The 24,834-nt window shown below is 40.7% G+C and overlaps 1 protein-coding gene across 6 annotated transcripts in view; it reads left to right on the top strand.

The window, feature by feature from the left end:
• The window catches only part of WIPF1 (WAS/WASL interacting protein family member 1), a 161,486-nt gene that overhangs the window by 125,910 nt on the left and 10,742 nt on the right, over positions 1–24,834 (top strand). For all 6 annotated transcript variants that reach the window (XM_036745167.1, XM_036745169.1, XM_036745166.1 and 3 more), the window contains 4 exons: positions 9,055–9,142; positions 13,970–14,099; positions 19,346–19,501; positions 23,481–24,254. In XM_036745167.1, the coding sequence (XP_036601062.1) occupies positions 9,092–9,142; positions 13,970–14,099; positions 19,346–19,501; positions 23,481–24,254 (1,111 nt within the window). In that variant the 5' untranslated portion in view covers positions 9,055–9,091. The remainder of the gene's footprint in view (positions 1–9,054; positions 9,143–13,969; positions 14,100–19,345; positions 19,502–23,480; positions 24,255–24,834) is intronic.

Below are 24,834 nucleotides of genomic sequence, written 5' to 3'. Positions count from 1 at the left end.
TTCAAATGTGATCTCACACACTTACTAGTTATGTGACCCTGGGCAAGTCACTTAACTTCTGTTTGCTTTAATCCCCTGGAGAAGGAAATGGCAAACAATCTAGTATCTTTGGACAGTAAGTCATGAAGAGTCATGGTCAAGAAGAGTCGAACATGAGTGAACAAGGTGTGCCAGACACTGTGCTAAATTCTGGGTTACAAAGAAAGGCAAAAGACAACCCATGTTGTCAAGGAGCTTCACAGTCTAATGGGGGAGACAACATGCAAACAACTATGTACAAACAAGATATATACTGGATGGATCGGGAGGAGTCATAGGGGGGAGAAGCACTAAGACTGAGAAGCCTTCTCTTGTACCAAAAACTAAAAAAGTTTTTTTTTTAATGGTTCAGTAAAACCAGTCTGGGTTGGCTTCTTAAACCTACCATTGTTCTCCTTGGGCCCTTGCACTGCTCCACTGCATATATAGCTGGAAGCTTCTAGAAACTGGTCCCTCAATATACACTTGGTTTAAAAAAAAGTCTATGGAAATTATCCTTTCTGCCATCAAAGAGTTAAAATAATATAAATGGCAACTCAATGAGTGGGGATTTTTTTTTTACCAGTATCATAATATAGAAACTACAGGCAACTGCAGCTGTGAAAAGTTTGTGTTAAAGAAACAGGATGACTGTGGTTTTCTGTGAACATTAATTTTTCCTGTTGAGCATTTTTTACAGGAAGTTCAAGAACAAAGCCAATTTCATCTTAATTGGTTCTGATAGATTTCAGGTCTTAAGCACCTTCAACTTTGAAGATAAAACGAGTGAGGGGATTCCAATGAGATCCTTTTCAGTGGTGGATTCTGCGTAGTAGAAACAGGAACAAGTTGGGGAGGAATACAGACACTTGTCAGACTTTTTGGTTCAGGATAGAGGCAGCCATTAAGATCTGCTTTCTTTTCTTTCTGCAATGTAATTTGGTATTGATTCATCATGAAGGTGTCCCATTTATAATAATTTAATGTGAATTTTAAACTGTTTTTTAAAATAAGTTTTTACTTTTTTTACATCAGCATAGTTTCCCCCAGCATCTCTCCACCTCCTCCTTCCAAAGAGACATCTCATATAACAAACAGTCTTTTTTACTACAAAAAAAAAAGAAAAAGACAAGGGGAAAATCAGCATAATCGATCTCACTTCTACTGGAAACATTTCCTGATCCCTCTTAATTCTAGTGCCTTCCCTCTGCTGATTACTTTCAATTTATCTTGTATATAGCTTCTTTGTACTTAGCACGGTGCCTAGAACAAAATAGGTGTGTAATAAATGTTTATTGACTGACCAATAAATCAAAAATGTGTTCAAAGTGCAACACCTGTGGACCTCTCACCTCTGCCAAAGAAAAGGGTGTGTGTGATTGAGGTAGGGTGGAGGTAGAGGGTAGATATATTCTCATATCTTTTTTTTGAACTATGCTTCTTTATCATTTGGCAACATTTAATTTTTCTTTACTTTTTGGTGTTTATCCATTTGCATTGTTGAAGTTATTCTGTATGTTGTCTTCTTAACTCTGTTTACTTCACCCTGCATCAGTTTATGTAGATCTTTGCAATAAATTTCCCTGTATTAGTCGCATTCATCATTTCTTATAGCACAATAATATTCCATTATGCACATGCACCACAGTTTGTTTAAACATTCCCCAATCGATGAACATCTACTTTGTTTCCAATTCTTTGCTGTCACAAAAAAATAGTGCTATAAATATTTTGCTCTTTATCAGTAGGGTATAAGCCTAGAAATGGGATCTCTGGGTCAAAGATTGTGAAAATTTTAGTCTAATTCCAAATTGCTTTCCAAAATGGTTCTATGCACTCACATCACCACTAACAATACACTGGTGTGCCTGTCTTCCCATAATCCCTCCAGGATTGACTAATCCCATATTTTGTTATCTTTCAAGCCATTCATTTTATAGGTGAGGAAATAGGATTTGAGGGATTAAGTAGTTTGCAGAAAGTCAGCCCAGGAAGCAAAAGTCAGGGTCCTCACACTCTAAATCCAATTTCATCACCATTTCTCTTGCCAGGATAGTCAACAATATTTATTGGTCAACAATATTATTGAATACTTAAGTACAATATCAGCGAGGTATTCAAGGTATTTGTGGAGGAGATGAAACAGCATCTGGACATCAAAGGATGGATTAAATTCAGAAATGCTCTCTGTGCACTGATAACTGTCCAGGCTATTATGGAGGGACAGGGAGAAGCATTATAAAAGAAATTACAGGTCACATCCCAATACTATGGATTCCAAAGAAGCATACAAATCATTTTGTTGTACTGAAATATTATTATATAAAATATTGCTCTTATAAATGACCCATTGCCAAGGGCATGGAAATCTTAGCTGTGCAACCATAGGTAAGTTACTTAACCTCTCTAGCCCTCAGTCTTCTCCTCCATCCGATGAAGGAGTTGGTTCAACTAGATGATATCTGAAGTCTTCTAAAAGACCTCTCAAATTCTTGGTGCCCCCTTAAAGCTAGTGCCTTCTCTGTGTTGCTCTCTCCAATTCATCGGGCCTGTAGCTTAGTTGTTTGCTTGTTGTCTCCATCATTAGACAGTGAGCTCCTTGTTCTGTATCCCCAACACTTAGCGCAATGCTTGGCACATAGCAGGCACTTAATAAATGTTTATTGACTGGCTGAATAGTGGGATTTAGAAATTATAGAATTTTAGAACTGGAAGGGATGTTGGAGGTCATCTAGCCCAAATTTGTTTTTCCAGATAAGAAAACCTAGGATCAGGGACATTAAGTGCAAAAGGTGACTTGCTGAAGGTTACACAGGTATAGTAAAGTATCTGAGACAGGATTCAAACTTAGAAAATTGGATAACAAAGCCCTTGTTCTTTCCATCACGTCAAATGATACTATGCTTTGCTCAAGATAAGGTAGAAAGATAAGACCCCAGCCAACAAAATAGTCTGGTTGGGCATACATGAAATATGTACCTGAGAATGACTGAAGAATATTTGTGACGTGAAGTATCTATCAGTAAATACAAAAATAGTGTACATGGGTGCTGAAGGCAAAAGAATAATCAGAATGAATGTAGTCAATCAGTGAATTCTCTCCATAGTTGTTAACTTTTGTATGGGGTTTAATATTCTGTCATTAATAAGGATAGGAACTTGACCTGGAACAAGGCCACAACACCCCAGCATGCCCCCAGAACCAGATTTAAATGTAATTAGGAAATATTTAACAAAACGAATAAAAATAGAGTAAAATACAGATAATATATTTTAAAGCTAAGTCAGTATGCTGCAGCATACATACAGACTAGTGTCTATTTGAGTTTGCTATTTGAGTTTGCCACCACTGGCCTAAAGCACAAGCATTTGAGAGACTTGGGGATGATCCCACAGCCATTACGTGTCAGGGGCAGAACTTGAACCCAGGACTTCTTGGTTCTGAGGCTGGCTCTCTATTCACTATACCATGGCTGCTTCTGTCATTTGGGGTATGTTATTGTTGTTTCTGGAGTTTTCTTGGCAAAGATACTGGAATGATTTGCCATTTACTTCTCCATCTCATTTTACAGATGAGGAACTAAGGCAAATAGCGTTCATTGACTTGCCCAAGGTCACACATCTGGTAGGTGTCTGAGGTGGGATTTGGACTCAGGAAAATAAGAATTCCTGAACTTTAGCCCAGCGCTCTATCCACTGCCTCATCTAGGTGCCTTTGGTGTACTATAGAATTTTTTAATCCAATGAATTTTATTCATCCAGTTATACATTGTTCTGTCAATTTAACTTTTGAAAGCAGCTTAGACTTTCAGTTTCAGAGGAATAGGGACTCCAGACAGGTTATCAAGGCAAGGGCCCTGGACACAAGGAACAAGATAGGTGCCTCCTTACTAGAATTGGAGGACAAGGTAGATATTGATCACAAGTCTCAGGGCAAGAGCCCAGCCACCTGAACCAGGGAAGAAGGTCAGCAAGGTTGGCTCAGTGTTGAGCTCCTGAGCTATACAGGTCCATGAAGCATTATGGCTTTACTGCTTCTGGTTTGATGAATTCTAGAGCCTAAATGGAACTAAGCCTGCAAGTAGGAGTTAATTTACCCCCAGCTATGAGGATGAGAGAGACACAAAGGCAGGAGCTAGTTCTAAGAGATTTCCCGTAAGGGACATTTCAGTGGCTGGTTAAACCCCATTCCCTCCCTTAAAGGTCTCTAAATGTTTAATCCTTACGTGACCTTATGTCCTTTGGATTTTCCCATTTTAACCTTGAGAAATAGCCAACATTTGATTAATATTCCTCAAACCTCATGTTTACTAACCATGCCATTCCCTTACTCAAGAACGTACAAATGGAATATTTAGTTGAGTCTTCAGTTAATCCTCCATTGCTTAGAGACAGTGTAGTGAAGCCAACAACAACATTGGGCCACCTTTGGCAAGAGACCACCTTCAGGTTAGAGATACATGGGGAGGCCCTATCACAAAGTTTTTCCTCTACATAAAGTTAATTGGTCCATATAAGTATTGAACCATGACCTTAGCCATATTAGCCTTGTGCTCAAAACATCCCATTAAAAAAATAAAAATAAAAAAATTTAAATTAACACAAATTTCTTTTTACGTATATGTGTTTGACCCTAGACTTGTCGTTTAACCTGCCTTGATTTCCTCATCTGTATAATGCAGATAATAATAACACCTACATCCCAGGGTTGTTGTAAGGATAAAATGAGATAATTTTTAAAAGTGTTTTGCAAACCTTGTAAATACTATGTAAATACAAGTTGTTGCTATTGTTGTCATTAGAAGGAATGGAGAAGACAGATGTCAGAAATCATGAAGAAGAATACTTCAGAGGATATTAGGGAACCATTCTTAGATCATATGTTGAGAGCTGCTAGACGATTGGCCTTTCCTAGTCTTGACATATGTGTGGTCTACGAATGGTTCTATGATTCACAGTCCAATGAAGGACTAGATCTGGATTCATTCTTCCAAATGACTCTGTCCCTCTTTGCTGTGTGATTCCAATGCCTCCTCTGGCTCTAGGTTCCAGGGTTCTTTTGCTGCCAATCTTTCTCTCTACCAAACCCTCCCCCCCCCTTTTCAGTAACTCCATCATTCTGCTGCCAGGTCAGTGTCATTAACTGGTGTAGGCTCCCAGCAATCTAGATCAGTTCTTAACCTTTTCTTTTATTATTATTTTTGAGTTACAAGCTCCTTTGGCAGTCTGGTGAAGCCTGTGGACCACTTCTTGGAATAAAGTTATTAAATGCATAAAGTAAAATATGTAGGATTACAAAGGAAATAAATTAGTTTGAAATAGAAGGTGTCCCAGAAGTCTTGATGTAATTTTAAGCTTTTAGAGCTTAAAGTTTCTTTTTCTCTGTGATTTCTCTTTCTGATTCTTTTTTCTCTTTAAATATTTAAAACTTTAAACTGTGCTAAGACTTCTGGGATGCCCTGAACATCTGGCACTGGGTGTGGGGGTACATGCCTGTAGCCCCTGTTGCTGTAAAGGCTGAGGTTGGTGGATCACTTGAGTTTCAGTAGGGCTAATGCTGATCAGATATCCACATTACATCTGCCACCAATCTGGTCCCCAAGAGTGGGCATTCACTAGGCTGCCTAAGGAAGTGTGAACCAGTCCAGGTCAGAAACAAACCAGGCCAAAGCTTCTATGACAATCAGTGATGGGACTGGACCCAAGAGAGCGGCAGCTACACTTCTAGCCTGGACAAGATGGGAAAATTTAATTATCAAAATATTTAAAATATCACCACAACCTGGTTAAGAATCCCTGCTCTAGGGGTTTCTTTGTAATCTGATATATTTACCCTGTATGAATGGAGCAGTTTTCAGCACATGCCTCTCTTCAAGCTCCCCCATAGCTCAGCCTTGTCATCTGTGTCTGCCCTCAATGATCCACGTACAGAAAGAATTCACTTCTTGTGCATGTCAAGTCCTCATCACCTAATGAGGAGGAACAGCATTTACTATGCTCAACTTGGTGACTGCAACTGCAATCCACATTTGTTTTAATGACAAATATGCTAAATATTATTTTGTTTTCTATACCTTTAGACTGATTGATTAAGCATGGGATTTGAAACCTTCAATCTTCCCCACCCCCCACTCCTTCCTTCTCACATCAGTTTTTCATTATTTTTAAGTGGTTCTTTTGACTTCCCACCAAATCTTTAATGTCTTCATCAGTCAGGCACTCAAAGATTTAAATTGATTCTTTTTTCTCTTTAATGTTCAATTTTCCCAGTGATATCTTGAAAGGGGAATCAGTTGGTGCTATTATATTCATGGGTCACCATTTGACCTGTGTTTAAAGCAGTATGTGGGGAAGGGAATGAGCATTTATTAAAGGCATCTCAAAAATATTTTCATATTTGATGTTCACTAGAATCCTGTGAAGTAGATGTTCTTATTACCCCTATTTTATAGTTTACAGAGGAAAATGAGGCAGAAAAAGATTAAGTGACTTGCCCAGGGTCACAAAGTTAGCAACAGTCTTCCTGACTCCAGGTCTGGTGCTCTATACATGAGCTACCTAGCTATCTCAGTTTATACTGTACTTTTTATAACCTGGGCCTATTGAATGTGTCTAATAAGATGGGCATGTATTTTCAAAAGAATTTATAAAATTGATTTTTTTGCATAAAGATAACATCACATTATTAATATAGTTTGCGTTTGTATGGAATACTATCATTTACAAAGAACTTTCATGTGTATTATCTCATGATTCTCAATCTATTACCTTACAACTTGTGAGGTAGGCAGGTAAGCAATCATTAACCTCAATTTAGAAATGAGGAGCTGAAGATTCATAGAGGTTAAATTCTGATTTACCCAAGGTCACATGACTAGAAAATGGGAAGGCCATGACTGAAACCCAAATCTTCTGACTCTCTTTACTTTTCAGTTGTCTGTATGCCAAGCCACACTGGCATTCTGGTAGGAAACTTTGGTCTAACTTCCTATAATTAGAACTATTTTACATGGAACTTAGCAAGATAGTCTTAAGAGACCAATTCATGATAGAAGAGAAATTGGAATATAGGATGTGTTGTATGCCTAGATCTGAAATCATTTTCTTTATCCTAGTGCAGTGGTACCCCAGGGTGTTTCATTTCTCTAGGAGTATTGCATAATTTTTCTCTCGTTGTTGTTGTTAGTCCTTCATTCTTGAAGAAGACTATGACATCAGGAAGGTGATGCCAAGACTTGCAAGTGAATTGGATTTAAGAGAGGGAGGGCTATGCAAAGTCACCAGCCTCTCTCTCTCATCCCAAGCCATCTGAGTCCAGTGGCAAGATGTAGGTCAGGACAACTGTAGATGACCCCAGCACAATTTTCTCTAGGTGTATTCTGTAGCTTACTCTTCTGAGTTGGAGATTAGACCAACCCATGAAACAAAGAAAGCTTATCTCCTCCTGTTCAAGGAAATCATTATTAACTGCAGAGGTTATTCTTAAGCCAAGGTCTGAGAACGAGGCCAGCAAGTCCTAGAAAGGAGAAAAAAAAATTTAAGCGATTTAAAGAATTGCCTTCAGTGGAAAGTTAAAAATGTCTTAAAGGTAAGCAGGTAAAAGCTTGGACAAATTGCTAAAGAAGGGATTATTGTTTGTATAGTGGATACAATAGATGGGGGAAAATGAGTCAGGCAACCATTTCTGTCAATTGCATTCTTTTTGTTTTCAGTATTTTTATTCTCTATCTTCTTTTGAGTTTAACCTAATGGTACTGTTAATTTGGGGAGTATTGTGCATGTTTTATTCAGAAATTGATCTTTTTCCTTTAAATATAGATATTTATATTAGTTATGTTGTCACATTTGAGTTTTTTCTTTCTTTTTTTTAATTTGATTTTAATATAGGCTATATTGTCATTTTTTTTTTAAATTTAAAGACTTAGTTCCCCCATCTTACCCCAGGCTGGAAGTGCAGGAACTACTCATGGGCTCCATCCCACTATTGATTAGCACGGCAGATTTTTGACCTGCTCCATTTCTGCCCTGTACCCGTTCACCCCTTCTTGGACAATCTGGTGTGGTACTCCCTCTGCCCCTCCCCTGCCCCCACTCCCAGATTCTCACTATATTGATGCCAGACTTAGCACACTCATTCAGTCAATGTGGCCTGTTGTAACTCAGAACTCCTGAACTCAAGAGATCCATCAGGCTCAACCTCACAGGTTTACATGCAATAACAACTTGATATAATTTCTCAAAAACATGATGAATACTTTGTAACCAAACCTGACCATAACATGTGAAATCACAGTATGATGTTGCTTAGCCTGAGATGCAAATTCTATGGATTATGATACTTTGTCCTGTATAACATTGTCTAGACTAATAGGTAACCAATTAACAGTGCTTTTAGGATTATGCCTATATATTCCGTGCTTGAATTTCTTCCCAGGACAAATGTATTTCTGACTTTATAATGAAAACTAGTGGGAGAAAGGAGGTTTGCTTAACAGAGAGCTGCCTTTCAGCAACCTTTTGCTATAAAGTATCTCTTCCAGTAAACAAAGGGTACCAGCAATGGTTGTGGGTTTGTGCCAGTCTTTCACTGAGGCCCTACTGTGACCAATGGCACTCATTTGTGAGAAGAGCTCGGGTGTGGCTGTGGAACAAGGCGAAACTCTGGTGGTTTCACAATAAAATTCTTGCTCATGGGCCAAGGGCCCAGGTTCCTTTCCATTCCACTGTGCTTCTACTTGAAAGCTAGTGGAACTAAGTGGTCTAAGGAGCTTGATGAAGGCTGTAATCTTACCAAACAGATGAATTCAAATCCCACTGTTGAGGAGATTTTGGTTTATTCAGCAATTTAGGAGGAAAAAAAATGTCATGTTAATTTAGATGTTTTAAAAAGTTGGCCAATTTAGACTCCAACTTTGATTTTGGAGGGGTAAAGAGGAAAGAAAGTATAAGATCAAATGCCACAAAAGAGCCTAATGTGTTTCTCTCTCCCTCTCTCTCTCTCTCTCTTTCTCTCTCTCTCTCTCTCTCTCTCTCTAGGTTCAAGAGTGATAATACAGAAGCTTAATTGTCCAAGATGCCGGTTCCTCCCCCTCCAGCACCTCCACCCCCACCAACATTTGCCCTGGTGAGTGTCTCTTAGGGTCTAAGTAGAAAAAGACAAGTGTGTATTTGTTTTAAGCATATTTGCTCTTCTGGCTTAAATAAGAGATGATCAGATTGACCCAGGTGCAAACCTCAAACCAAGCTGGCACAAATAACATTAAACATATTTTTAAGTGTCGGTTTGTTTCAAGTTTCTCTGTAAATGTTTTAAGTCTTACATATGGTCTGATTAGATCTCACTCTGCCATTGTCAGACTCACTAAGACAAAGCTTCCAGAGGACACAGTGTTCCAAGGACTAATTCTTCCGGTTGTTCACTAATACACTTTGTCCAGTTCTAATTGGTTGTAGGAGTAGACAGATGAGCAGCCACTCATCCTGAGGCCTGTCCCCTACTTTAGTTCAACTCTGGTTCAATGGGTCAGTCCTGACTGGGACTGATCTTTCACTAACTTTTACCCCAAACTGCCTTCAATTTAATTCAATAACCATTTATTAAGTGACGAAAGGTTGGGAATACAAAGACAAAAAATTCCCTGTTCTCAAAGGGTTTATATTCTTTTTTTTTTTTAGGAGGGGGGAAGGCAAAGCAATTGGGGTTAAATCACTTGCCCAAGGTCACACAGCTAGTAAGTGTGTCAAGTGTCTGAAGCCGAATTTGAACTCAGGTCCTCCTGACTCCAGGACAGGTGCTGTACTCACTGCACCACCTAGCCTGCCTCCAGAGAGTTTATATTCTATTTCCCTGATGTTACGTGATGTTCTTCTCATCTACCAGATCCATTACAATCCTAAACTCATCAGATCATAGATTTAGAGCTGGAAAGTATTTTGGAGGCCAGTTAGTCCAATCCCCTCATCTTATAGATTCAGTTCCTCAGGGGAAATCGAAACCCAGAGGAGCTTAACTCACTTTCCCGAGGTCACACAGCTAATAATTATCAGAGATAGGACTTGAACCCAGTTCCTTTGACTCCAGAGCTAAGGCCTGTCCACATTTTCCCCTATTCTGCCCCTCATATCAAATGTATCCACAAATCAAAGAGTCAAAGAATTTGGAGCTAGACCAGATGATCTTCCAGCCCCTCCTGGTCCATATTCATTTCACAAAGGAAACTAACTCTTTTGCCTTGAATCATGCGTAGTTAAATAGCAGAACTAGGACCAGAACCCAGGTCATGTGACTGGTGTTCTTGCCATTATACATTATCTCCAAATTAGATCCAATCTCCCTCTGAGGGCCTCTAAGATTCAGCCTTCTTCTCCAGTTTCCTTGTCACTATCCATATTGACATATTATTGACTTTCTAGAGTAAGTCAATAGTTAAGAAGCTTGTATTTCTCCTTTTATTTCCTTCTAGTTCTAATCCATTCTATACATTGCCAGTAGATTAATATCCCTAAAATACTGATTTTATCATGATATTCCCTGGTTTTCAAATCTACCATTGCTCCCTGTCACCTATCATACCAAATCTAAGCTCATCCTAGCATTCAAGGCTCCTCAATTAATGGGCCCGACTTTGCATAGTCTCATCTCCTAGCCCTCACTCTCATAGTCCACTTCTCCTCCAATAAGGCTAGTCTCCAATTTTCAACACATACCTTGGTCGTTCTCATTAACTTGCCTTTTCTCATTCTAGCTTGGACTGATCCCAGTTACCTATGGTTCAAAGAAGCTCTTGAGTTTGGAGTAGTTCCAAGGCCAACCTGGTCTACCTACAGTTCAGGTCATTCCCTAAGATACATTCTTACCTCCAAGTTGGCTCTGGCTACAAGTAGGGACTCTAAAGATATAGGCGACCAAGGTGCCCTTATAAAATACAACCAGATAGTCCACATTTCAGCTTCACGCCCATCAAAATATCTGCTATTAATACATTTGTCCCTTGGTTTTTTGGCCCTGTTGCTTTCCTTCTCTGCTTTCTTTTTTTTTTTTTAACTTTTCCCCTCTTTGTCAAGCTATTCATTCAGCAAAAGTTATTCATTTGCTAAGCCAGAACCCTTCCTCTTCCACTTTTCAGCAAAACTTTTTAGCTAATTCCATCTTTCCTCTCTTACATAATAAATGGAAATAGAGAGACAGTGTCATATAGTGGGATACACACTGGGCTTGAAATCAGAATTCCAGCTCTGATACTGACTGCATATGGACAACTCACTAAGCCTCAGTTTCCTCATTTGATCCCTTAAACAGGGATCCCATACTTAAACTGCCTGCCTGAGAAGGTTGTTGTGAGGAGGTCACTTTGTAAAGTGTTATCTAAATGTAAGGCATTAATACCTTACACTCACATAGTACTTGACTGTTTTCAGCACTTTCACTTACATTGTCTTATGGGAAACTGAGAACCAAGTGAAATGACCTACCCAAGGTCACATAGCTAGTAAGCAGCAAAATTAGAACCCAGGCCTTACAATTGATAACCAAGTGCTCCTTCCACCCCATCACCTGTCCTTGATGGCCATACTTATTTCCTTTCTGGTTCCATTCTTCTTAAATAGGTTGAAGCCAAACCCACCCTCCCAATCTTGAGGCTACCTTTACCCATTGCGGAAATGGGAATCAATTTTCTCTAATAGTATCTATAACTTGACTACTTAAGAATACGTGTACATTTCAATTAAGCTTGGGATCATAGATCACAGATCCAGTGAGACCTTAGTTCTGTGCCATCCCCCTGGAAATTACTTCGTATGTATTTCACATTTAATTTTCTCTCTCTATGTCATTTCCCTTCTCCCTACCCACCACCATCACTACAGAATATACGTTCTTTAAGAGTGGATGCTTTGGGGTTTTTGCCTCAGTATCCCCAATGCCTAGCTTAGTACCCAATGCAACTTGGTTGTTTAACAGATACTTGTTGAATGGTTGAAAATCAAGTATCACCTCCTTATTATGCATGTGGTAAAATTGAGTCTTAGTGAAGGGATTTGCCTACCGTCATACAGACAGAACCAGTATTAGAATACAAATTTCTTAATTCCTAGCTCAGTGCTTTTTCCACTCTCCAAAGGAATTAAGGCTTTATGTAACCTGGGAGTTAGCTAGCTACTAAATTTGGAGGATAGAGTGTCACACCAGGAGTCAAAAAGACTCACTTTCCTGAGCTCAAATCTGGCCTCAGACACCTACTGGCTGGGTGACCTCGGGCAGGTCCTTAACCCTATTTGCCTTAGTTTTCTTGTGTATAAAATGAACAGGAGGAGGAAATGGCAAATCACTCCAGTATCTTTGCCAGGAAAACTTTCCCAAATGGGGTCATGAAGAGTCAGGCATGACTGAAATAATTGAACAACAGTAGCATACATTACCCAGCTGAGAGCAGAGCCCTGAAGAAATGAGATGTAGGAGATGAAAGGAGATATCGGGCTAGCCCCACCTAGTCTGTCCTTCTAGTGAACACCTGTAAGAGAGACCCTCATAGTCATAAAATTCACAAGGACTACCTCCTGGGTCCCTACATTACTAGATCTAAGTTCTAGCACTTCAAGAACTGTCCTGGGGCCAATCCAGAATGGCCAGACTAGGTAATAAAATTAATAAATAAAAGTCATCTCTATATCATTTTAAAATTTGCTAATACTTTTATGTTAGCTCATTTCATCCTCACTAAAACTCTGGAATGTGGGTGCTGTTATTATCCCCAAGGAAACTGAAGCTAAGAGAATTTACATGACTTGCCCAGGGTGACACAGCTAGTAAGCATCTGAGGTAGGATTCAAACTCGGGTCTCTTTGACCCCTAAGTCCAGCATGGTGGCCACTGTGCCACCTCACTGCCTAGGGAATCCTTGGACCGCACTTTAATGCTACATATTGTTTTTTCCATATGTAATTGGCAAACTCCACTAAACCCTTTGCCTGCTAAACAGGAAAATCCATGAGGAAAGAGGCCATTTCTTGTTTAATCTTTCCATCTCCTCCAGGAGCATGAGACCTAGTGAAAACAGGTTGTATGTCTGTACGTTAAAAAAAGAGAGAGAACCCAGGACCAGGTTAGCCACAAGGTGATGACTTTTTCAAGCCCCTTGACTCTTAGAAACCATCTAGGGAGTCATATTAGGGTCGTGTCCTGTACCAGTGGAGGGAATACTCACAATCCCAGAAGTCCTGGAGTCAATCAATAGGCATTTATTAAGCTATCTGCCAGGCACTGTACTTTGAAGCATCACAGCTATCCAGCAGCTACCATGGTGCTGTGCACATTTGTTTTTCACCTAGATTAGCAGATAACCCACAACTTGTATCTTTGAAAATTGCCTGGAATCCTGAGAGGTTAAGTCATTTCCCCAAAGTCAGGTACTCAGTCTGGATCAGAGTTAGGACCCGAATCTAAGTTATCTAGTCTCCCAGACAGCATCTTATCCACTAGGACATTCTGCCTCTTGCTGAGCATATAGCAGGCACTTAATACACACTGACTGAATTGGATGGACAGATGAAGCAGTTCCTGAATCTATCCTTTGGAAGTCAAACCCTGGATGCCACCTGCAAAGCCCTCTCTGCCCCAATACTAAAATTCCCTTCTGTCCCTGGTCAGCCAAGCCAATGTCTGTCCATTACAATCTAACAGACAATGGCGTGACTTTTTGGAGTCTTCTATCCCGGAGCAACTTTCCTGCCCTAAAAATGAATGTTATTTATTGTTGCATCTACCCTCAGATTATCTCCATCTTTAAAAAAAAAGCCACATTTGTATCATTGTCAAACTTCCCCAAGATTTATAACTTGTTGCCAAGCTTCTTAATTAGGAGTTTCCTCTGCCAACACTGCCCCCACTGAATGTTACAGTTTGTGGTCTTAATGTTCCTGATAAATAACAAGTTTGCACCTTACTTTTCAGGCAAACACAGAGAAGCCTTCCTTGAACAAATCGGAACAGGCTGGAAGAAATGCTCTCCTTTCTGACATTAGCAAAGGGAAAAAACTCAAGAAAACAGTCACCAATGACCGAAGTGCACCGATATTGGACAGTAAGTACCCCCCCAAAATTATTTTTAAGGTGTGATGTTTTATGACCTAATAATCAAATCCAAACAATTCTGCTAATGCCAGCTGCAATGCTGGCAGATGGAGGTACTCTATTAGTCATTGGGTGCCAGGGGCCTCGTGGCTTTCTTCCCTGAATGCTGCAGGAAGCTGGCATAATCATTCTTTGTCCCGGGCACACAGGGGCTCCTTTCTGAGGCACTCAAAGTACTTTGTAAATCTTAACTCATTGCTCCTCATTCCCTGCCCAGGTCAGGAGCACAGTGTTATCTTTTTTAGAAATTGAGATGATAGAGCCCATGATGTACTGATTGTTTTATCCAGTGTAAAGTCTATAAGCCTGCCAGGAAAACTTGACATTTTGTCTCTCCCACACTGTTGTGATTACCAGGCATTGCTACTTAGTAGCATGAGAAATACCCTCGGATAAAATCTAGTACTAACCTGACTGGGCTTCAGGACTGTCAGCCCCCAACACCAGACCTGTCCTCTCTACTACTCAGATAAATTGGAAATACATCCTCTCTATATGGAAATATAACCTCTCTAGACTCCATTTAGGCCAGAGTTGACCTTTCTAAGGCATCCTAAAAAGCTTGGTGGACATATGACTGACTGAAGTAGGCAGGGAACTAGGAGTAGGAGTAGAATTTGTGGAAGTCTTGCCTGTCAGATGGGTAAGAAGGTGGAAATGTCAGTGTTGGGGGGAGAACACTAGTTAAACAGCAGAGGAGCTGAAGGGAGAAGCAAATGGAGAAGAGGAAATTGATGGAGATCTCTGACCACTGCTTCTTAGCTAAGCAATGGTTATTGAGCAACAGCATATTCCCCACCCCTAAAAGGGGAAGTACAGGGCTTTTGACTTTTGATTTGAAACTCTCTAAGTTTCAAAGCCAAATGTCTACAATATGGGTGTTGTTGTAGTGTAACCCCTCAATCCTTCTGAGAAAATGTCACTCACTTAGGGTCTGCTGATTTTTTCCCCTCCCTGTAGAACAATTTCTTAACCTGATATCCATAACCTTGGGTGTTTTTAAAAAATATTTTAATAACTATTTCAATGTGATTGGTTTCCTTTGTAATCTTGTGTATTTTATTTTATGCCTTTATAAACATTCAGGGAAAGGGTTCATGGGTTTCACCTGATAGCCAAGGGGGTCTAATAGGGCACATAAAAAGTTAAGAAACTTTGCTCTAGAATAATAGAATGATTGACTCCTGGAATATTGGAACTAGGGGGCATACTTAGAGATTTTCTGATCCAGCCTCTGATTTTGTAAAAGGCAGGGGCCCAAGAACAGATTTCTTTTATGCAGAGTTGTTGTTGTTGTGTCATGTTTCAGTTGTGTCTGACTCTTCATGAGCTCATTTGGGGTTTTCTTGGCAAAGATACTGGAGTGGTTTGCCATTCTTTCTCCAGCTCATGTTACAGAAGAAGAAACTGAGGCAAACAGGATTAAGTGACTTGCCCAGGGTCACATAGCTAGGACATGTCTGAGGCCAGATTTGAACTCAGAAAGATGAGTCTTCCTGACTCCAAGTCTGGCACTCTATCTTCTTTGCCCCTTACACAGGGTTACACAGATGGCTAATGGCAGAGGGAGGACTAGCACCCAATAATTCAATGTTTTACCCATTGTATCATGTTAATTCTTTGTCTACTCATGCTATTTCATATAGGAGGATCAAAATACCAAGGGGCCAGAGGCTAGGGCATTTCTAGAAGATCTTTGCCCACAAAGGAAAGGGTTCTCTGAGTACTAGCATTTATATGCTTTAAGGTTGCAAAGCACTTTACATGTATTATCTCATTTGAAAGTCACAATAACCCTATGAAGTAAAGACTATTATTATCTCCATTTTATGGAGAGAAATCTAAGGCCTACAGAGGTTAACTGGCCTGCCCAGGGTTATATAGCTAGTAAGTGTCTGAGACAGAATTTGAACTCAAGACTTCCTGTCCCCAAGTCCAGCACTGTCTTCACTCAGATTGAAGTTTTGTTACCAGGCCCAATAGACTCAGATTTCTTTGGCTCCCTCCAAGGGAAGGGATATGAAAAACCTTAATGTAGCCCTCATTACCTACAAATGATCAGAAAGCAAATTTATCCTGTAAAGCTATACAGTTAATGGTGCCAGTAGTCCTAATATCATGGAAAATTTGTTAACTCTGAAATCCAAGGAGAATTGTGTTATTGGAAATTTCAAATGCATGCTAAAGGATATCTGACACTGTGTATATATAGTTTATTTTCAATGTCAGGCAGCTTGTTAACTTACATATTCTGGAATGTTTGCAAATATGCTACATAGTCCTGCAAGTAACAAGAAATATACTGTTGCCAGATTCACATTTGGAGGATGAATACAATTTAGTCCTCATTTTCATAGAACCTCATTCTGACCTGTCTAAATGACAGCACCAGTGATCTATAGGATTGAGAGGAGGGAAATTGACAAACTACTCTCAGTTAAGATGATGAGTTAAGATTTGGTTCTAATACAAGGACTAGGTTAAGATGCTGGAGAGGAGATGCAAATTCACACACGTTGAGGGAGTTCCAAACAGGGTCAAGATCTAAATCTATTACTAACGAATCCCTGAACCCTCTCTGGAAATAATACAAAAATATAAGATTAGGAGGAGAAAAGATTGTAAAGATACCTTAGTCCAAATCCCTTATTTCCAGATAAAGAAACCTCAGCCCAGAGAGAAGTGAGTTACTAAAAGGTCGTATACCTGATATAAATGGGAGAGCCGGGCAAAGAGCTGAGCCCTAAGTACTGCTCTCTCCCCATGGCAACAAGCAGCCTTCTTCAACCCCTACCAGCTTACTTCTGGTAGCATAACCTGTTAGCAGATGGTGGTTTGATTTTATTGTTTTGGGGTTGTTTGGTTTGGGAATGGGGGGAAGGGTAGGGGTCCAAACCTATGATTTCATCAGTATAAGAACTTCCTGTGTACTCCATTGATGAAAGTCAGCATCTCATCTGTAACTTAGAGAATTGGCTGATGGTCACTGAGAGGTCAAGTGACTTTTCCCCTGCCAAGCAGCAATTATGTGTCAGAAACAAGACTTGAACCTCGGTCTTACTGATTACAAGGCTGGCCCCTTATCTACTACACCACATTGTGTCTTCCTTAAGAATGCCCACTTCTTAGGAATGTTTAAAATGTGTTCCATGTCTTATTGGAACAAGACCCTGTCAAATAAGTATTCTTGTACTCTGTGTTCATAAATGGGCTGGGAAATATTCACTCGTCTGTTTACATAGGTTTTGCAAACAACCAAGGCTGAGGCCTGTTTTGAATCATAGAATCTAGAACTTGGGGAGGGCGAGGGTAAAAGAGACCTAATTTGGAAGCTTACCATCATTATGCTCAGCTTTGAAATGTTAGTCCTGACTTAATTAGCTTTTAAATTCACCCACTAAATTGGTGGTGATAGCTTTACAAAACTATTTACCGTATAGCAGCTTTTTGTGGTGGTAAAAAAAAAAAACCTGGAAATTAAGGAGATGCTTTAGCACTAAGGCTTGGTTGAATAAATTATGGTATATGGTATATATGATATGAATATGATGGACTAATAATAATATCTGTCACTGATGTAGTGATTTGAGGTTTGCAAAGCACTTTACAAATATGATCTCTTTTGATTCTCATAACAACTCTGGGAGATAAGTGCTACTATTATCCTGATTTTATAGATGAGGAAACTGAGGCAGATAGCAGTTAAGTGCCTTGACCAAGGTCACACAGCTAGTAAATATCTTAGGGTGGATTTGAACTGAGATCTTCCTAATTCCAGATCCAACACTCTCTCCACTGTGCCACCTAGCCACCTAATTCTATTACGCTTATGACAGGAAGGTCTCCAAGCCTGGATTTTCTGAATTATAAAGCTACACTAATAATAGCTTTGTGTTTTGAATTTTAAACCAGGCCAGCTAAATTCACAGATGCTCACAATCAGAGGTTTGACGACTAGTGATTTTTTTTTCAGCTACAGCAAATCATGAAAGCTGCCTCCTAAGATGTGGAGGGGTAGCAGTCCCATTGGTGGAGAGAATGCCCACAAAAATAAATCTCAGATTCTTGAAGTATTTAAGGACAAGTAGGATAATATCCCCCCTGAGAATGAAGATTAAACATACGAATAGAATTTTCTTTCACAGATTAGTGAACTTAATTTGGGCCACTTGGGGTGGGGGGGCAGGGAAGCTGAGGAGACAATTTGGGTTTTTTGCATGTTTTTCTCCTCCCATGAACCAAATTTCTCAGAACATATGGACTCAAGCAGCATGTTACTATGGAAGGAATTCTGGATTTGGAGTCTGAGGACCTGGGCTCTTCCATTTACTACCTTGGTGGCCTTAGGCAAAACAAGAGGGATATGTAAAGTGCTTTGCAAATCTTAGAGGTATATATAAATGCCAGCTATTGTTGTCACTTTACCTCTTCTGGCCTCAGTTTCCTCAACCGTAAAATGAGAGAGTTGAATGAGATGACTTCTGAGGCTTCTTCTAACTCTAAATCCACGATCCAATAATCCTATGAAACTAGCATGCATTATTTAGGAAGAAATAACCTCCTGAGTACAAGCCTTGCAAACCCCGCGATGAAGCGATGACAAACACGACAATGTGAACTTTGTTTCCCCAGCACAAGTAGCTTGCTTCCCAGCACGCTGAGAGGCAGACACCAGCCAGAGAAGACTTCACAGAATCCCAGATCCAGCGCCTTTTGGTTGGGGAAAGAGAAAGGCGGAGGGGAGTCGGTGCATATTAGGGACAAGTAGATCACCCACTCTTTTTTTCTACTCTGTACTCCTTTGTTGTTACTACAGAAATCCCTGCATTTTCATAGCTAGTATGGAGGGAAGAGAGATGTGGTATTTGAGGTGGGGAGGAGGTAAAGATCTGGGCTTTATCATTAAGGCCCTTCAGAAAAAAGCCACAAAGTATAGAGAGAAGTACTGTAGTGAAGAAGAATCCAGAGAGAACTCCTCATCCTGCTTTCCAGGTAGATCCTTGTTTTACTGTGTGTGTGTGTGTGTGTGTGTGTGTGTGTGTGTGTACGTGTGTGTGTGTGTGTGTGTATACACGTATATATCTTTGTATAGTCATTACTGTTTCCTGTAATTCTAGGGCTTGATGAAAAAGTAAATGTGAAATAACATTCATGCTTTCTGTTTGCACTAAAGACTTCATTTTCCTCTCTCTGCAGAACCTAAAGGATCTGGTGGTGGAGGCAGCGGCTTTGGAGGAGGCAGCGGTGGTGGTGCTACTGGAGGTGGTTTCGGAGGGAGTGGTCCACCTGGTTTAGGTGGATTATTCCAGGCAGGAATGCCAAAGCTGAGATCCACGGCCAACCGAGATAATGGTAATGACATGAACAAATCTTTCTTCCTTATTTACTAGGTTGATGTATCTCCCCATTGCTGTTATATTTCATAGGATCATAGTTTGAGGGGACCTTGGAGGCCATCTTGTCTGATCCCTTCATTTTAGGGATGAGATGATTTAGGTGAGGGAGTTTAAGTGACTTTTCCAGTTCACAAACATAGTAGCAGGGTAAGATTTGCACCCTCTGACCCTAACTCCAGTACTCTTTCCACTGTCCCATGCTCTTTAAACAGTAGAGCCTATTTTAAATTAAGGATATTTTTAATAGGAACATAGTATATTTAACAACATTTTCTCTACCAATATCAGACTGTGGTAACATATGGAGGAGTCCTATACTTTAGGGAGACACTTTTCCAGGGCAAGCTGGGTTCAGAGAAAGAACAGCATCTATGGCCCTCTGTTCTGTGGAAATCTGCCTAGTGGCTTGGCATCCTGGGAATTTGCCCTGTCTACTTTTTACAAGTTGTCTGACTCTATTCTCCAGCGTATATTTTAGATCACTTTCCAAAATCAGTCTATAGCACTTAGATACTAATCATCAAATGTGGGAATAATTTTCTTGAAGTCACAGGGGATTTGCAAACCCCTAGCACCTTTCTCAAACAGGGTTGGGTCTGTGGGAGGCACTCATTGAATTCCTGATGATGATAATAGAATTTCAATCTCATTGATTCTGAAAATATGCTGATGGGACCCTCCAAAGCAGCAATCAAGCCACAAAGCATCTGTTCTGAGTTGATAATAGCACAATAAAAACTTAAAACATTTCCCCTGCCTCTATTAGTTGTGCTCAAATGAAAACAATAGCCTACTCCATGAGACTATCTCCTTTCTATCCAGAGACATACAAAATCACCTTAGAAAATGCTACTTAAAATGCTCACTTGGGTGGGGAGGGGAGCAGGAGGAGTAAATTCTAATTTCTTACCCAGCCTGCTTCAGTGCCCCTTGTTGCAGTTTACTTGTGTCTGAGTCTTTGTGACCCTATTTGGGGTTTTCTTGGCAAAGATAATGGAATGGTTTGCCATTTTCTTCTCCAGCTCATTTTACATATGAAGAAACTGAGGTAAACAGGTATAAGTGACTTGCCCAGAATCACACAGCTAGTAAGTGTCTGAGTTCAGATTTAAACTCAGATCTTCCTGACTACAGGCCCTGTGCTCGATCCCCTGTGCCACTTTGCTATTGTATCCAGTAAGAAATGTTAAAATGCCCTTTGAAAAGAAAAGATGTAAAACACACGAGCACACACACACACACACACACACACACACACACACTCATTTGACAAAACTGTTCAATGTTCTACTGCTTTTTTAAATTCAGCAGAATGCATCAAGACCCAGAGACTTAATACAGGATGTCTCTAAAGTCTGGATACTTAGGCAAAAATGCGTATTTTGAAATATTTGGAATATTAACAGACCTTAGCCCCCTGACTTCTTTTTCTGGGGTATGCTAAAGGAGAAAGTATACTCAATGAAAATCACAGATGCAACACACTTGATTGAACGCGTAAAGAGCGAATGTGCTAAAATTGATGGCAATGTGGAGTTATTGCATCGAGTTCATGTGAATCTTGCAAAGTGCACCAACTTTTGCATCACAAATGATGGAAATCATATTGAAGATGTTATTTGTTAATATTCCAATTAAATAAAATGTTGAAAATTTCATTCATCTTAATTCTTGAAAATATGATTTTTGCCTATGTGTCCAGACTTTAGGAACACCCTGTAATGTGAAAATGCCAGGCATACTAGGCCTAACCATATCCCTTGACAGGTCTTCCCTTTGATGGAAAAGTGTGGCCAGTATATCCTGGCACACCAGGCTCAGCAGAGGGTCCTCCTCTGGCCAATACAAGCTCTCATACCAGAATTATTACTCTAGCATATTTGACCCAGCTCACCTTTAACATTTCATATCCTCCCTCCTCCAGTTGTTGCCATTTTACTCAAATGTTCCTCCACCTGAGCTGACCGACCCTCTGGCTTACAATCCTGTGCAAGGCACTTGATCTCTCAGCCTCAGTTTCACCTTCTATAAAATAATTATAGCACCTACCTCCCAGAGTTATTAAGAAGATCAGATGAAGTGAATGAAGCAGTGCCTTGAAAACTTTTGATGGCATATAAATTTTTGACTGCTACTTAGATCTTCTTGACTTCCATTTTTCTCAGATATTCAACTTTTTTTCCCTATGTATTCACAGTTACTAATCTCAGACAGCTGACCTGGGACCCAGCAGGCCCTTCTCAGGCCTGGCTCTGAATACTTTAATCTTTCACTTACTGCTACCTTGTGTATGATAAGATCTGTTCAAAAGCAGTGTTTCTCAAATTGTAAAACTCAATTTCCAAGATTATTATGAGCTTTCCTGTACTTTTTTTTTAATTTTTTAACATTTTTAATTTAAAATTTTACATTCCAAATTCTATCCCTCCCTTCCTTCTCCCCTTCCTGAGATGGTAAGCAATCAGATATAGATTATACGTGTACAATTATGTAAAACATTTCCATATTAGACAGATTATTATGAGTTCTAAGGAGATGAATATTGTTTAGTCTTGTCTGATTCTTCCTGACCCCATTTCGGGTTTTCTTGGCAAAGATACAGGTCTGGTTCGCCGTTTCCTTCTCCATCTCGTTTTACAGATGGGGAAAGTGAGGCAAGTAGGGTTAAGTGACTTGCCCAGGGTCACACAGCTAGTAGGTGTCTGAGGCCACATTTGAACTCAGGAAGATGAGTCTTCCTGACTCCAGGCCCAGAACTCTATGCACTGTAGCACCACCTAGCTTCCCTAAGGAGATGAATATTTTTTCAGCTTAGTTATCTCATGTAGTTGGTCATAGATTTAGAGTTGGAAGGGACTTTAGAATTCGCTCAGTCCAATCCCCCCTCTACCCACCCACCACCACCACCATTTAGCAGATGAGAAAACTAGGTCCTACAGAGATTGACAACTTGCCCAAGATCACATAGCTAGTACAGTGGCAGAGGTAGAGTTCGAATCATGGTCCTCTGAATCCAAATCTGTGGATGCTTCCAGCACCCTCTGCTGGCAACCCCATCAAAGTCATATTAACTATGTAATAAGGTTGTCCTGATCTACCACATGGGAAATGAAAATATCCACCAGAAGAGAATTCAGTTGTCCACCTCGCTCAGTCCTACCAAAAAGCACTTCAGTTAATATTAGCCAGCTGCCTTTTTTTACCCCATTTTTGTTTGCCAAACTCTTCTCTGACAGCTTTTGCTGACCCCCATTTTTCCTTGTGGGGAGATACAAGTTTATCAAATTTTTTCACCCACCTGTAGAAAGGTTCTTTTGAATCCAGTGAGAAGACCTACTAAACAGAGTATGAGAGCATGAAACTAAGCACAGTCTTTATACCTGGGAAGACTATTTTTTAAATTGTATGATAGAAATGGTAATTGTTTTTTGGTTAATTTTTTAATAGTATAAACTTAATAACTTTAGCTACATTGAATGGCCTGCCCTTAGTGGTAACCAACCCACCTCCACTAATTGTGTTGAGAGATTGGTGCAGAATCTTCTGAAACCCACTGGGTTCATGGGACTAGAAGGAATTTAGAAATCATCCAATCCATCCCCCTACCTCAGGAACTAGCCTAGATAAATGAATGTCTAGCCCAGGGCTAGGGAACCTGCGCCTCGAGGCCACATGTGGCCTTCTAAGCCACTGGGTGTGCTCTTTTGATTGAGTCCAAGTTTTACAAAACAACTGTTTTTATTGGAGGGATTTGTTCTGTGAAGGTCGGATTCAGTCAAAGGGCCGCACTTGAGGACCCAGAGGGCCACAGGTGGCCTCGAGGCCACAGGTTCCCCACCCCTGGAGCCTTTTCTTAGAATTCTCTAGGAAGCGATGTTCACATTCATTTTTCTTACACTGCAGTATCATCTCTAACCTGGCATCATCTTCTCTAGTTTCAGACTCGGGAGGAATCCGTCCCCCTATTTTGCCCCCAGGAGGAAGGGCTACGTCTGCAAAGCCATTTTCCCCCCCAGGAGGTGTAGGGCGGTTTCCTACACCCTCTCCAGGTCACAGAAGTGGTCCCCCCGAGCCCCAGAGGAACCGAATGCCTCCTCCTCCCAGGCCTGACCTGAGTGCAAAGCCGGACAGCGGTCCGCCTCCCGTGCCCAGCACGCCAAGGCCAACGCAATCAAATCTCCACAACCGAGGCTCTCCCCCGGTGCCCGGGGTACACCGGCAGCCCAGCCTGGGGCCAACTCCTCCGCCTTTCCCTGGGAACCGAAGTGCAGCGTTCGGAGGGATTCGACAGTCATCTCCTGGCTCATCTCCCTTCTCCAACAGACCTCCCCTGCCCCCTGCCCCGAGCAGGGCCATGGATGACAAGCCGCCGCCGCCTCCTCCTCCAATGGGCAACAGGCCATTGGTCAATAGGGAAGGGGCTCCCCCGCCTCCTCCTCCCCAAAACAATAAGCCTCCAGTGCCTTCCACGCCCAGGCCATCCTCCTCTTCACAGGCCCCGCCTCCCCCTCCCCCTCCCAGCAGGCCTGGTCCTCCCCCTGTGCCTCCAGTTTCCAGTGGGAGTGACGAAATCCCAAGGCTTCCCCAACGGAATCTATCCCTCACTTCTTCTGCACCTCCTTTACCTTCACCGGGGCGTTCAGGTCCACTTCCTCCCCCACCCAGTGAGAGGCCACCTCCTCCAGTGAGAGATCCACCAAGCAGATCAGGTATGGCAACATCTCCAGGAACTCTTTGTACCTAGGCCAACCTAACATCAGTTAGCAGTCGGTCAACAAGCATTTATTAAGCGCTTACTGTGTGCCAGGCACTATGCTAAATGCCGGGGATATAAAGAAGACACAAACATTTCCTGCCCTGGAGGAGCTTACATTCTAATGGTGATCAAGAAATCACAATAATATTATAATATAAAGCATATTATATTACACAGCATAACATATGATATATAACAATATAATATTCTATTCTACTACATAATAATAGAATAGAATAATGTAGAATATTATAAATAATATTCAGGGACTGGGGACAATGACAGGACCTGTGCTTCAGTGGTATAGGGAACAGATGAAGAAACTATCAGCTCGGTTCAAGGCCTTTTCTATAACTTAAGTTCTTAGAACAGAGCAGAGGTGTGTAACCTGAGGCCTGTAAATTTTTTTTAAAATATTTTGATAACTGTATTTCATTATAATTGGTTTCCTTTGCAATCCTAGGTATTTTATTTACACATTTGAAAACGTCTGTAGACCCGACCCATAGGCTTTATTCAAAACCTGACTGCCA

This window comes from Trichosurus vulpecula, chromosome 2 (assembly GCF_011100635.1).
Source record: "Trichosurus vulpecula isolate mTriVul1 chromosome 2, mTriVul1.pri, whole genome shotgun sequence".
In the NCBI taxonomy this organism is placed as follows: domain Eukaryota; kingdom Metazoa; phylum Chordata; class Mammalia; order Diprotodontia; family Phalangeridae; genus Trichosurus; species Trichosurus vulpecula.
The sequence above is the reverse complement of the archived record's forward strand: the minus strand, read 5'-3'. Positions and strand labels throughout refer to the sequence as shown.